This window comes from Entelurus aequoreus, linkage group LG15 (assembly GCF_033978785.1).
Source record: "Entelurus aequoreus isolate RoL-2023_Sb linkage group LG15, RoL_Eaeq_v1.1, whole genome shotgun sequence".
Taxonomy (NCBI): Eukaryota; Metazoa; Chordata; class Actinopteri; order Syngnathiformes; family Syngnathidae; genus Entelurus; species Entelurus aequoreus.
The window spans coordinates 46,540,566-46,555,151 of NC_084745.1; the positions used below are offsets into that span (position 1 = coordinate 46,540,566).

The following is a 14,586-nucleotide window of genomic DNA, read 5'->3' on the forward strand; positions in this document are numbered from 1 at the left end:
CTGTACACGGTTTGTTTTGTCTAATCTTGAACGGGTTTGTGCTGAAAACAAAGTTTTGTTGTACTTGTGCAATGACAATAAAGACATATCTATCTATCTATCAATCTAGGTAACATTATCACTAGAGGACAACGCTCAACATGTTACATACACAATGAGAGCAAGCTAGGAGCAGGCATGCTAATAGCTACGCAAGCTGCTAAGACAGCTTAAACCTACATCAATAAATAAGTGCTTAGTAAACTTTAAATGAGACCTATGATGAATTAGGTATTTTCTGACAAACAAATGTTGTTACAATGTTGGATACTCATGTTAAACAATGCCAAAGTGTGAAATCATAAGGTTCATACATTTGGCCATGAGCTTGCACAGAGTTTCGAATGCCTCTGTTAGCAAGGTTTAGTATGTTTTTTTTTTTAACAAAGGGGAATATGTGGCATCGCCGATTGACAGATGTACATCTGTGGTCACTCTTGAACATATTGTGTCGGCAAGCCTCCTCCCCCCACTGCTGAGTCGACGAGCTGAAACTGCTGCCACTGATATTAATGTATATCCCTTCCCATTTCATGTCTATAAAATAAATACTATAAAATTAATACTACCATCTAGGGAAAATTAACTAGGACATTAATAAGAGTCTTTGTGTCAGCATCGTCGGGGTCAGCAGAAGATGACACACATGGTGAAAGCGGATCGATTCATAAATTGGTGGTGTCGATAGTACCAAGGCTAGTATCAATATATGACTGTTACAAGAGTGATTAAATCAATGTTTTTATTTTATCAAAATATTTTGTTATTTTTTCTGTTCATGTTTCCAAACTTTGGGAATGATTCCCTGGAAACAGGAGAACTGAGGACAAAAACCATAGGATTTCAATGAGTAGTAGTAGATAGTAGTTTCTGCTTTTGTTTAGTGTACTTTTGACTTTGTTTTTGGTCAAACAATTGTATGGAATTAAAAGACAAAGGAACTAGTTTAAATATTGTGTTGATATTGTTTGACTGTCAACTGCACTCACAGTAAATATATTGAAAAATGTACACTTATATGTGATTGGTATTGGGCGATCTCACTCATGGATGATCTGTATCGCAATTGGCAGCCCTACACCCGATTGGAACATCCCTAACATTTATTAGAAAATGATTATGCTTTGACTTAAAATACTGGTCAAATTTTTCCAAAGATGTATTGCACCAATGAATTAAGGATTGTTGCATTTAATTAATTGTTTTGATTTAAACATAAAAAACTCTGATTAAGCTTGTAATGCAGTTATATAACGAGTTTAGAAAAATGTATTTTTTTTGTTTATACTAATTCAAGTGTCAGAGCTATAGGAGTCATTTTTATTTATTAGGATTTTTTGACAACTGATAAAAGATAAGGGTGTATTATTGGGATGTATGGTATTCTGGGGTGTTAAAAAAGGACAACAAAGTACAGTGTCACAAAACTGTGAAATGTGGATTTGTGAACAGTTCCGCCTCTACTTTATTATTATGCTGCAGGCTGAAGTGAGTACAACAAATTATAATTTAATTAATTAGCATTAATTAATTCATTAGCAAGCCAGCAAATAAGTATTAAGGTTTTTGCTGAGGTTACGGCTCAAATAAACGTCACACTTAAAAGTAAAATGAAAAAAGAAAAAATTTGCTCACCCCGCCTGAAAGTTTGACCACTCTGACTTTTTGCGGCACCTGCTGGCCTTCACTGTCAGCAAGCTTGGCCCGCTGCATTACAGTTCTTTTAGCCCCGGGTTTAAGTCCTTGAGCCTGGGGCTGACCAGGCCCCAATGGGGGAGTAAGAAGTATACTCTGAAGGGGGACCTGAGCAAACTGGTTAGGAATGCCTGGTTTGTTTGCATTCTGCAGTCCGACTGGCTTTCTCTGCTGCTGCTGCTGCTGCTGCTGTAGGATTTGTGGGGGCTGTCTCCACTGCTGGTCTGGACATAGGTTGGGAGTCTGTGGTTGCTGGTTATTTCCCTTTAGCATTTGCAAGCGTGACTTGACATCGGGACGATGCGTTTGCATAGGAGCCGCACCATTGGGGTTGCTATGATTAAGATTATTTCGTTGATTTAATGATTGCTGTGTACTTGGTCTCTGCTGTTGCAGCAGTCTTTGTTCCTGGGGCTGCTGTGGTTGTGTTAGCGGTACCGCTGGGTGCTGTATTAAGGGGGGCGCTGGTTGGTTTTGTTGAGATGGTAGAATCTGCGAAGGAGCCAGGCTTTGGGTTAGCGTTTGGGTGTTTATCCGGTCCAGGAGCTCCTTCTTCCTGACGCCGGCTTGCATCTGCCGTCTCAACTCCTTCTTTTTTAGGATCTCCTCCCTGAGGCGTTTCTGCTCCTCGATCTTCATACGATACAGCCGGGTCTCCTCATCCTCATCCGGGTCCTGGGGTACAAAAAAAAACAGACAAAGGTGTAGAAATTACCAATGGACTCCAGTCACTAGGGGGAGCATGACATTGAGAGTTCAAATGCCAGACAAAGTATTGATCTGGTCTTTGCAAAGAAAAGAAGTAGGTTTTTGAATAAATGCTACGCTCTCGTGCACACAAATTTGTTAGACTGATTCTACAACTATTGGATGGAACGTGTATTTTTCTCGCATTGAACGGCTGAGGAGGTCAGAAGGGGGAATACGCTGTGAGTAAAGAAAGTTGACCTGTGGTGCTGGGCTGCTTGGGACTTCTTTGCAAACCACAGTCCTGCCTATGGCCCCAGGCTGTGAGGGAGTCTTGGCAATGACCTGGCCTCTTCCTCTGCCATTGCCAGGCACGGTGTGAGCATGTTGCACGGGACGCACCCCCTGTGTTGCCTTGGCAACAGGCCTGACGTTAGTGGCAAGGGAGCCGGTGGGGCGGGAGCTGTTCATGTTTGTGTTGCCAGGTGCTACAGGGAGCTCCCGTAGGTTGCAGTTGCGCTGAGGATGCATTTGCATTTGCTTGGAAACAGGTTTGTTCTGTAGAAAGGGTGGGGGGGAAAATTCAGTATTTTGGTTATTTTATGAAATAATCCTGTTGTTATTGTAGAGCTAGAGTCGATGGTCAATTAATGAGATCTGAGAGCATCTCACCATTCTTTGTCTATTGGACATGTTGCGCTGTTGGAGATTTTGAAGGTGGGGACTCCCCTGTCTCGGACTGCCATGCTGCGCATGAAAGAGATTCTGTCCATGATGCAGCAATTGGGGAGGCTCGTTGAGATTTAGCTGTTGTGGCGGCTGCTGGTGTAGTAGCTCCTGCCTATGATGCTGTTGGTGGATGGGCTGATGTGTGGGCAGGGGGTCCTGATGGGGAGGCTGAGGGAGCGGGGGTCCGTGGATCAAGCCCTGAAATGCAGTATAATATTTTTTAAAGCAGTAAAAGGGGGTTACACATTGACACTGACACTGTCTTTCTTTCAGCGCTACTGTGCGCCTGTCTGTGTAAAATCACTAGAGGGCGCTCTTGTCTTCAGCTCACACAAAACATGGGACTGCAAATTGGCAAGAGTCTTTCGCTACGCCTCACTAGCACTGAATATCATTACTGGAGTTGTTTATTCATGCAACCAGTACCCTGGTATAGCAATCACTGTTGCCTTCGCTTACATAAACAGGAGCAAAATCAATAAACATTACAAATCCACTGAACACCAAATTGTTCAACTGTTTTACTAGAAATGGAGCAGGAAATATTGGAAGAATGATGCATACAGTTGTCAAGATAACTCCTAGCATAGCAGACACGAACAAAGACTAAAAAGCAATTACACTCCATTGTACCTGCATCCCAAACTGGGCCTGTGGTGGGGGGAAAATGTTCCCCTGCTGAGTGAAGGGTTGACGAGGGCTCATGAAGGGCCTGGGCTGGTTGGGAGGAGGTCCTTGTTGATTCAAGGCGACCATCCCCTGGTGACCTTGGGGAGAAGGTAGGCCCGGTCTTAGCGGTTCCCTCGGAAACAGTCCTGGTGGGCCCTGGCCCGGCTGGCCAAATGCAGGACCTGGTGGGCCGAAGCTTATGTGTCCCTGACTGGGTATGTGCTGCTGCTGCTGATGCAGATTGGTGTTCATCAGCGGGCTGGTGCCCAGGTGATCAAACATGTGCTGCCCCGGAAAGCATGCTGGATCGGTGTGTTCTGGAGCCGCATGACAAGGAAAAAAACAACAACACAGGGATGTCAGTTTTTAACCTTCAGTAACTCCCTGCAGGTATATGTCTGTGTGAGGGCAAAAATAAAAAAGCTGGAAACAGAATAAAGTTGATGATTAACAACCACTGCATTCTGTTCTGCATAAAAAAATATTACATATATTCATTTCCACAACTCATTCAAATTAATATATTTACACAATTTAACCATTTTTATTTACCATGAGTGAATCTCATGTGAAGCAAATGGAAGAGCCCCACAAAGCAGATGTAATGTGTACAATATAAAGGCCCTCTAGGAATTCACAATCTCACACTAATTTATTTTTTGTGTAGACAAAGCAGGACCAACAACGTATGACAATAGATCAACTCTTTAATGCTCAAACGGCACAATTGTTCCTTTTCACGTAGCGCAGACCTACTTCCTGTTCCCGTCTACAGTGCTAAGCCTTCGTGCTAATGTCGTATATAAACATTTAGCAAGTCTTCACCGTCTTCACTTCCTAGTTTACATGTATTTATACAGTACAAGCCAAAAGTTTGGATGCTCCTTCTCCTCATTCTATGTGTTTTCTTTATTTTCATGACTATTTACATTGTAGATTGTCACTGAAGGCATCAAAACTATGAATGAACACGTGGAGTTATGTACTTAACAAAAAAAAAGTGAAATAACTGAAAACATGTATTATATTCGAGTTTCTTCAAAATAGCCACCCTTAGCTCTGATTACTGCTTTGCACACTCTTGGCATTCTCTCAATGAGCTTCAAGCACACCAGTGAAGTGAAAACCATTTCAGGTGACTACCTCTTGAAGCTCATCGAGAGAATGCCAAGCATGTGCAAAGCAGTAATCAGAGCAAAGGGTGGCTTTTTTGAAGAAACTTGAATATAAAACATGTTTTCAGTTATTTCACCTTTTTTTTGGTAAGTACATAACTCTACGTGTTCATTCATAGTTTTGATGCCTTCAGTGACAATCTACAATGTAAATAGTCATGAAAATAAAGAAAACACATTGAATGAGAAGGTGTGTCCAAACTTTTGGCCTGTACTGTATATTTAAAAAATTGTATCCCGGCTAAAACAATAGAAAACAGATTATCATTTGCAATGCTAGCAGAGAAGCAGCATTTACATGAGTGATGTTGAAGGGTAATGATAATCTCTCATTGTCTCTTATTTACCAACAAAAATGTGCGCTATAGATTGTTCTCAACAGTTCACAAATGCTCTTAACGTGTCGGAGTAAATGTGTTTAAACCTAAATAAATGTTTAAGACACTTTACAATTGTAGAAAATACACGGAGAATGTGTGCAACTTGTGGACGACAGAGCAGACAGCGGAAAAAAGGAAGCTTTTGGTGGTGTTTCTTTCTATGATTACAAGTAATCATTACTGCTACTATTTATGATTGATTAAAACACTACAGTGATTTGACAATGAGCTCAGAGGATGTGTTTTTATTGCAATCTTGTATCTACTTCAAAGTCTGTTGGCTATAAAACATCAAAAATGCATTTGTCTTCCAATGTTTGTTGAATTCCTGAGCTTTTTGAGGTTAAGGTTTCAAGGAACACTTAAAACGTTTATAACAAATCCATAAAATCGCAAGATGATTCAAAGTTAATGAAAATTTTAAAAAAACTTGTCACATTTCAAAAAGAGTACCAAATCGTTCAGGAACTGAAAAGCGGGAGAGTATTGTAACCTCACCTCCAATAAAGAGGGGCTCTCTGTCCTGAGGAACTTGATGAGGCTGATTTCTGAAGGGCTCCATGAGATGAGGTGGGCGCTGAGTCTGACCAAAATTATTTGGCATGTGCTGATGGAAGTCCCCCGGTCCCTTAGAAAGGAACACATTCAGGACCATATAACAAACTGGATAATCACAGAGAAAATGAGCTAGTGCAAAATACATAATAGAACATTAGTATGGATGCTAATATTCATGACAGCAATCAGTGTGAACTTGAGAGCTAATCAATATTAATAATAGTTGGGCTTTGCAGATAAACCTTCTGAAAGTCGAGGCTAATGTGGCAAGAGGCTTTCAGGAGGGTATCAGTGCCCTCATCATTGTTTCAAAATTATTGTATGTTCAGCATCTATCTTCCTTGAAAAAACCGAGAATAACCTTTTAATCCCTCATTGGTATTCAATTACCTCTCATAACTGTCTTCATTGTTTTTTCAAAAATTAATCTGTTGAAAAATGTACCTGCTATTCAACATGTGGCACGACCACAAACGGGATGCTTGCCTCCTCCAGGCCTATTGTAAATTACTTAAGATGCTATCGAGGCTTAATCCACCTTTATTCCACCGCCGCATGGCCGTGTTTAGGGAGGCGTTAGAAAGCTCAGAGGCACCACGAGTCCCCAAAACTTGCTTAACAGAAAGTTAATCAAAGGGGCTTAAGAAAAACAGGGGGATCACTCTGGGAGAGCTGTCAAAGTATTTGAAAAGGTCAGGCAGTCAGGTTTTCACAATGCAGCAGCTCACTAATAGCACGGCTCATCCTCTACATTCTAATCCTTCACAAACAGGCTATTGGCTGTTCAATCCGCCTGTGATACTAAGGGATAACCAAGACTAATCATAATCAGAGATTTAACGTATGCAATGGAGAATGTAAATTTGGTTTGAACACTATTCTGACTCCTTTTACAGACACAAATTGTCTGTGAAATTATTAAAAAGTACATGTTGACATAGTTCAATAATTCTGCAGTAACAGATATTCCACTTTGGGGAAATTTAATGATAGCAGAGGAAACATTTCAAATTCAGTGCAATATAATTAATTGTGGAGTCTATGGCACCCATTCCTTAATTTAGGCCTTTAACAATTGTATGTGATTATAAATGGTGTCCTTGGCAGCAGCAGAAGAAATGCGATTGGCAGCCGGAAAATTTCAATTGTGTGCTCTTCATCAAACCAGTTTCTGTAAACCATGGCAACGCTACCAACAATGCCAGATTAGAAAGTGAGAACAGCTTCAATATTACACAAACACAGAGCAGTGGGGAAATGCAAAAGAATGAGGTGGTTGGACAGGAAGTAAATAATAAAGTATCATACGTATTGATTAATATAGGCTTGAGTGTAAAATTGTCTCCTAGTGCTGTGCGATATGAACACAAATATTTATCCCGATAACAATTTTTATCACCCCATGTAGTATCTTTTCTTAAAATTATATATACACCGACAGAAATTGGCATTCAATTTGGACTATCTATTCTCCTGGTATTTATAGAACACATGTTATACAGAAAAAGGACACGACCATTAAAAACAATAAAAAGTATCGTTAGTGCCAACACTTCTTTTTCCACAGTGTAGACTTGGGTCATGTCTACACATATGAATTTAGAGATGGAATAGGGTAATTTCTCATTGTCTGTGGGACTGCTTGCCATAGACCAGGCCATGGGCTTCCAAAGTGTGGCCCGGGTGCTATTTACGGCCTTGGAGCTTGTTTTTTATTGCCCTGCAACACATTTTACAGTAAAAAAAACATGTTTCGGATCACAACATTACAGAAAAAAATAAGAAAAAAATGGAACCAACCCAAATACCCCATAAAATGGGACTTGACAACCAAAATGGTCGACAACCTGTGGTTCTTACTGTTTATGCTTTTTGACGATTTCTGTGTGTCCTGTCGTGATGCACATTTGTACAAATTTCTTGCAAGATTATTTTTTTTGTAATTTTGGTATTTTGTTGCATTTTAAATACCGTCTCTTAACTATTTGTTCTTCATACCGTGTTTGTCGAGTGATAGAAAGAACGACTCGTTGGCAGATTAGCCTACCTTTGTTTGGTTGGTATCTGACTTTTTAAATCCAAACAAAGGAGTTCCCTTTTACTCTTTTTGGCACCAATTCCTCTTTGAGTTTTGTTGGTTTAGCTTCCATTGTGCTCTACTTCTGTGCACCCCTGCTCCCGGCGACTCTTGCCATAAAGTTATTTTGAGTGATAAAAAATGCTAGCACAAAGCAGCAGAGTTGCTCCCATTTCATTAGCTGCAGCCCATACGAAAATTACAATAGAAAAAAATCGGGAATTATATCATACGACAGACCTTTTTATTTCATACAACTGTGTATATAATGCTTGGATTTTACGGACGTCACGTCTGGAACACGTCCCGCCCATTAAATACACGTGGTGGTCAAGCTTGTTCTGTTCTTAATGGGTACCAGACGCCATTTGGCCTTTTTCAAAGAAAAAATGCCCTATGCTTGTGTTGTTTTCACCTGTACGAATCGTTCAAATCGCGAAAAGGATAACCGTTTCTTTAGAGTTCCTCGAGAGGTAATTAAAAAGGGCGGAAGAGTGCAAGATTTTATGAAACAAAGAGGAGAAAAGCATGCAGCTCAAACTCCAGTCCAAGGGAGCAAAGTCGAAGAATGCATGAATTTGCAGTGATCACTTCGTTAAAGGTTTGTTTGATATACTTTTAACATTTATTAATTTCCATTTAAGTATTATCTTGATATTATTTGTATTAAACACATGTTTGCTACAGGTGTTTCGAAAAACACCAACTCGGCGGGTATGAAAGAAAGCAAATGTGAGCAAAGCCCAAAAGAGTTGAGTTTTTACCAAAGGCAGCAATCACAAATAAATCTTTCAGCACATACACAATGTTGACATCTATGGTTATATTTTGATAAAGACGGGGAAAAACACCCTACTCGTAAAAGGCGCGTGCAACAGCAACAAACATGGCAGTAGACGGGAAGTTAAATCATGAAATGCAACCTTATCCGAGCAAAAACGATGCATACTAATCCGAGAAGTCTTGATACCAATTTCCATGACCCAGCCACACACAAAGAAATTATAGACTTCCATGCTTTTCCATCTGTTTTGTCGTGCAGAATGATGTCTGGAGACCAATAGTTCCATATGTCTGGGAAGGCGACCGACATATAATTCTTGGTATCACTCCACAAACCTTTTTAAAAAAAATAAAGTATAGGGATAGATACTATTGCATAGTTTGCATTTTTGCTCGTATCTGATTTTTGCAGCAAGACTTTAGCCTCTTTTGTACTCCGATGGTTCGCACCCCGCTTCCTGTACAACACCCATCTTGGCTGGGTTGACCACCACTGGTTTTCACTTCCGGGAAGAAGTCAGGTGTCGGAATACAAACAATAGCCATATCGCACAGCACCCTTCTAATAAAATGCCATTTCAAAAGTGACTTGGAGTAACAACAAGCGTGACTTCATTCCTGGAAATCATTCTTTCACAACTCGAGGGCAATATTTTTCCCCCTAGAAAAATAAACACTTTAACAGCATTTCTGTCATCCTTTGGTTGGATCATTTGATAGTGATATAAAGAGACTTTGGAAATGAAAGACTTAAGATTCCCTTTCTCTGGAGTCAATTTCCACTTTGGAATACATGGTACAAAATGGCGCGAGGCCAATCCTCATCTCCATGAAAATACCAGCATGTTTCATTAACTCAACTACCACTCAAAACAGTCTCCACGCCTTTTGGGACACGCACACTTCTGGACGGGAAATTGCAACTGGTAGTGTAACCGGACTTCACAATTCCATTATGTGTTGAGATGAGCCCCAGCCCATCCATGACCAGTTGCTAACCGCAGCCGCGACCGTCTAAAGCCTCTATCGCGCCTCTCCAGTTGTGCAGCGCAGCTCGTATCAGTGCTTACAAATTGGCTTGAACAGTGTTTGGGCCGCGGCGGGCGGTCTAATTGCTTTAATGATACTTGCTTTTCACACAAGAAAGGTCGCTAGCCACTAGTGTGTAGTCGGAGGAGTGAGTGTGAGGCAAACTGAAGGCAGAGGAGGAGCTGCTACTCACCGGGAACCTTTGAGGACCCACAGCAGGTCTAGGCTGGCTCGGAGCAGGAGGCATCAAGGGCACTGCAATGAAAGAGAGGTGGGGGAGGCAAAGAAGAGGGGGGTATAGCGGGGGATGGGGAGGAAAAATTAACATGAGGGGCAATAGGCAGGGAGAAGGTGGTACAAGGAGGGGAGCATTAGAAAATGCCATTTGAAAGCATTCGACACACAATGCAAACAGTTAAAGACAATGTTCACGTAATATCAGCAGGGGTGGACTGGCCATCGGGAGTCAGGCAGATCAATAATGGACCTTGTTTATTTATTAATTGCTGCACTTTGCCTTGGTAACAACAACACTAACTCTCCCCGGCCGGCCTGGGGACATGCTGCTGCAGACACAAGGTGACGATTGATTGGCCCAGTCAGTGGCTTGTCTGTCAAGACTACCAAGCCCAAACGTCCTATATGAGAAGCTACAGAGGCCCAGGAATCCCGCCCACTCGTCCAATCATCTCTAATGATGATGGGCAGTCGATGAAAGGGGTTAGGATGAGGTGGTAAAAAGAGAAACAACAACATTACGGTAGTACAGGGGAAAAAAAACAGAAAATGGAGAATGCAAGAAAAAATGAAAAAACAGTGTAAAGAAATTAAAAGATAAGAAAAAGTCTAGCTACAAAAGCAGGAAAATGTGATTTGCTCACAGCATGTAAAGGAACTGATACTGTGGTAAGCAGTAGGGGTGTCTGCAAAAATAGATTGACATCCTAATCGTAATTCTTATGTATTACGAGTCTAAATCAATCCAAAATGTTTAATAATTACTTTCAAGCCATTTCTTCAAGCTTACTCAGTGTGTGTACTGTTTGTGAGCTAGCGGCCTGCGTAGTGTATTATTCCAGCAAAGTGTACTGCTAATGTTAGGTAGCTAGCTTTAGATGACACCAATTTTATGCATTGAAGGAGAAAGAAATACAGTCAGCCTTATATATATATATATATATATATATATATATATATATATATATATATATATATATATATATATATATATATATATATATATATATATATATATATATATATATATATATATATATATATATATATATATATACACACACACACAAACATGTATTCCCCATCAACACAATTTCATGTACATCATTATGTATCACATTTAACATTGGAGGCCACAATAGGATATGTATTGTACTTACCATTCTTACCAAGAGTGTCACATTACCACTAAAAGTAGCAGAGGTGTGTGTGTGAGACAATTCGGGATGTACCGTATTTTCCGCATTATAAGGCGCACCTAAAAACCTCCAATTTCCTCAAAAGCTGACAGTGCGCCTTATAATCCTTATATATGGACCAATATTGAGCCACAACAGGTCTCACAACTACGGTAACTACGCCGACTTCATTTTCCCCCTTCTACGGCTGCTTACCGTAGAAGAAGAAGCGCTTCTTCTTCTACGGGGGAAAATGAAGTCGGCGGCTGCTAACCGTAGTTGCGAGACCTAAACTTTATGTAAAGACCCAAAAATGGCTCCTATTAAGAGACACGCTTACGACGCAGAGTTTCAACTCAAGGCGATCAGTCACGCAGTAGAACACGGGAATAGAGCAGCAGCGAGAGAATTTAAAATTAACGAATCAATGGTGCTGAAATGGAGGAAGCAACATGATGATCTGCGCCAAGTAAAGAAGACTAAACAGAGTTTCCGAGGGAACAAAGCAAGATGGCTACAGTTGGAGGACAAACTCGAACAGTGGGTTGTTGAACAGAGAGCAGCAAGTAGTAGTGTCAGTACAATCACTATTTGTTTTGTTGACATTCCCTTTAGCGCAGCTCCATCTAATGGATACATAACGTAACCCCAGCCTCTACTGTAGCGTCTATTCTGTGCGCCTTATATATGAACAAAGTTTTAAAATAGGCCATTCATTGAAGGTGCGCCTTATAATCCGGTGCGCCTAGTGCGGAAAATACGGTTAACCATAAATAGTAATAATGGTAACCGCGGTAAAACTCCCGACGGTTAGTATTAGTTTTAAATCAAAATGTTCAAAAAATCGCTATCTTAAGTTCTAACATGAAAACAAGAGACAATAATGTCTTCCTCATTAAGAAACAACATACCCTATTCTAAACTTATACAAACACATTAATATCTAAGCTATTCAATTGTGCACACTGAACCTACAAGCTGTGCTCTTGTAGGACATACTGATCGATATATACTCGGAAGAATATGACACGGGAGTGAACAGAGTACGACGCCACAACGCTCGCCAGAACACTTATCAATGAAGCATAAAAAACACCAAACATGCAAAAGAGCGGGCTTTCTAACAGTGGGTCTATGTATTTTAGTTATTAAAAGAAAACAAAAATGAAGATTTCAGTGTGTGTATAATGACTTTTTGAGCACAATGACCAATACCGCAATAATGATAACTGTGATAATTTTGGTCACAATAACGGTGATGTATATTGTAGCGTCCCGGAAGAGTTAGTGCTGCAAGGGGTTCTGGGTATTTGTTCTGTTGTGTTTATGTTGTGTTACAGTGCAGATGTTCTCAAGAAATGTGTTTGTCATTCTTGTTTGGTTTCGGTTCACAGTGTGGCGCATTTTTGTAACAGTGTTAAACTTGTTTATACGGCCCACCCTCAGTGTGACCTGTATGGCTGTTGACCAAGTATGCCTTGCATTCACTTGTGTGTGTGAAAAGCCGTAGATATTATGTGACTGGGCCGGCACGCAAAGGCAGTGCCTTTAAAGTTTATTGGTGCTCTGTACTTCTCCCTACGTCCGTGTACCTCTCCGTACAGTGACATTTTAAAAAGTCATAAATTTTACTTTCTGAAACCGATACCAATAATTTCCGATATCACATTTTAAAAGCATTTATCGGCCGATAATATCGGTAGTCCGATATTATCGGCAGTCCAATATTATCGGACATCTCTAGTAAGAACTTTACATTACTTTATATTAGAAATGGCAACAGCGGAGGATGAATACCCCATAACAAGAACATTGAGAAAAAGAAGAAGCTTATAAACTAGGGCAGGGGTCTGCAACCCGCGGCTCTAGGGCCGCATGCGGCTCTTTAGCGCCGCCCTAGTGGCTCTGTGGAGCTTTTTCAAAAATGTATGAAAAAATGGAAAAAGATGAGGGGAAAAAAATATATTTTTTGTTTTAATATGGTTTCTGTAGGAGGACAAACATGACACAAACCTCCCTAATTGTTATAAAGCACACTGTTTATATTAAACATGCTTCACTGATTCGAGTATTTGGCGAACGCCGTTTTGTCCTACTAATTTTGGCGGTCCTTGAACTCACCGTAGTTTGTTTACATGTATAACTTTCTCCGACTTTCTAGGACGTGTTTTATGCCACTTCTTTTTCTGTCTCATTTTGTCCACCAGACTTTTAACGTTGTGCATTAATGCACAAAGGTGAGTTTTGTTGATGTTATTGACTTGTGTGGAGTGCTAATCAGACATATTTGGTCACTGCATGACTGCAAGCTTATGCTAACATGCTATTTAGGCTAGCTATATGTACATATTGCATCATTATGCCTCTTGACCGATGCATGGGCATCGGTCAAGAGGACGTCCCACACTAACATACGTGGACATACTCAAGAAGGATGCAGGAGCTCAGAGTACCAAGGAACTGGCCAAATGTATGGAGAATCGGGATGACTGGAAGCAACGATGGAAGGCTCGTCTGAGGACGACCTAGAGAGATGCCTCATTTGTAGGTATATTTGAGGTCATTTAGTTTCCTTTAAGTCATTTTAATTCAATGTATATCTCATGACACACTATCTGTATGTAATATGGCTTATAATTTTTTGCGGCTCCAGACAGATTTGTTTTTGTATTTGTGGTCCAATATGACTCTTTCAACATTTTGGGTTGCCGACCCCTGAACTAGGGCGTCAGCTTGGACTACAATAGCTGACCGGCGCAATTTTTCAGGACTTAAGCAGATCCCAAATACAGATCAGCAGGTACCAGAAGGTAAGAAAAGTTGCTTTTGCATAATATTGTGAAACAAAACGCCATATATGTCTTACCTTATACACACACCCTAATAATATTCCTATGTTGAAGCACAGTAAAATCCATCAAACGGTGTGGCTTCATAGCTTACCAAAGTCGTACTAAAATATTTTGATAGATTTTTGAGAACCGTGTGTAATGTTCTATATTTTCAATGGAACATATAAAATGTTGGCGTTGTTTACTTGAGTCATATTGCAGTCTACACAAATCTCTTATGTTTGACTGCCATCTACTGGTCACACTTATCATTTCACCATGTACTAAATAAAATAGCTTTGAGGTCGGTAAGCAAAACTAGAATTATTCCGCACATTAGGCGCACCAGGTTATAAGGCGCACTGTCGAGTTTTGAGGGAAAAAAATAGGATTTTAAGTGCGCCTTATAGTCCGAAATATTCGGTAATCCTGGAACTGGCACCCTTTGTTACTAAAAGAGCATTGATTCTGAAACTGACATTTTGATTGGTCACCTTAAGAATTAGAATTAAATGTAAT

At 40.4% G+C, this 14,586-nt stretch overlaps 1 protein-coding gene across 2 annotated transcripts in view; it reads right to left on the reverse strand.

Moving 5' to 3' along the window:
• Positions 1-14,586, reverse strand: part of rbm33a (RNA binding motif protein 33a) — a 73,174-nt gene that overhangs the window by 24,360 nt on the left and 34,228 nt on the right. For both annotated transcript variants that reach the window (XM_062021632.1, XM_062021631.1), the window contains exons 10-15: positions 10,015-10,076; positions 5,873-6,002; positions 3,784-4,136; positions 3,094-3,348; positions 2,683-2,979; positions 1,675-2,409 (exon numbers count right to left, since the gene is read on the reverse strand). In XM_062021632.1, coding sequence (XP_061877616.1) covers positions 1,675-2,409; positions 2,683-2,979; positions 3,094-3,348; positions 3,784-4,136; positions 5,873-6,002; positions 10,015-10,076 — 1,832 coding nt within the window. The remainder of the gene's footprint in view (positions 1-1,674; positions 2,410-2,682; positions 2,980-3,093; positions 3,349-3,783; positions 4,137-5,872; positions 6,003-10,014; positions 10,077-14,586) is intronic.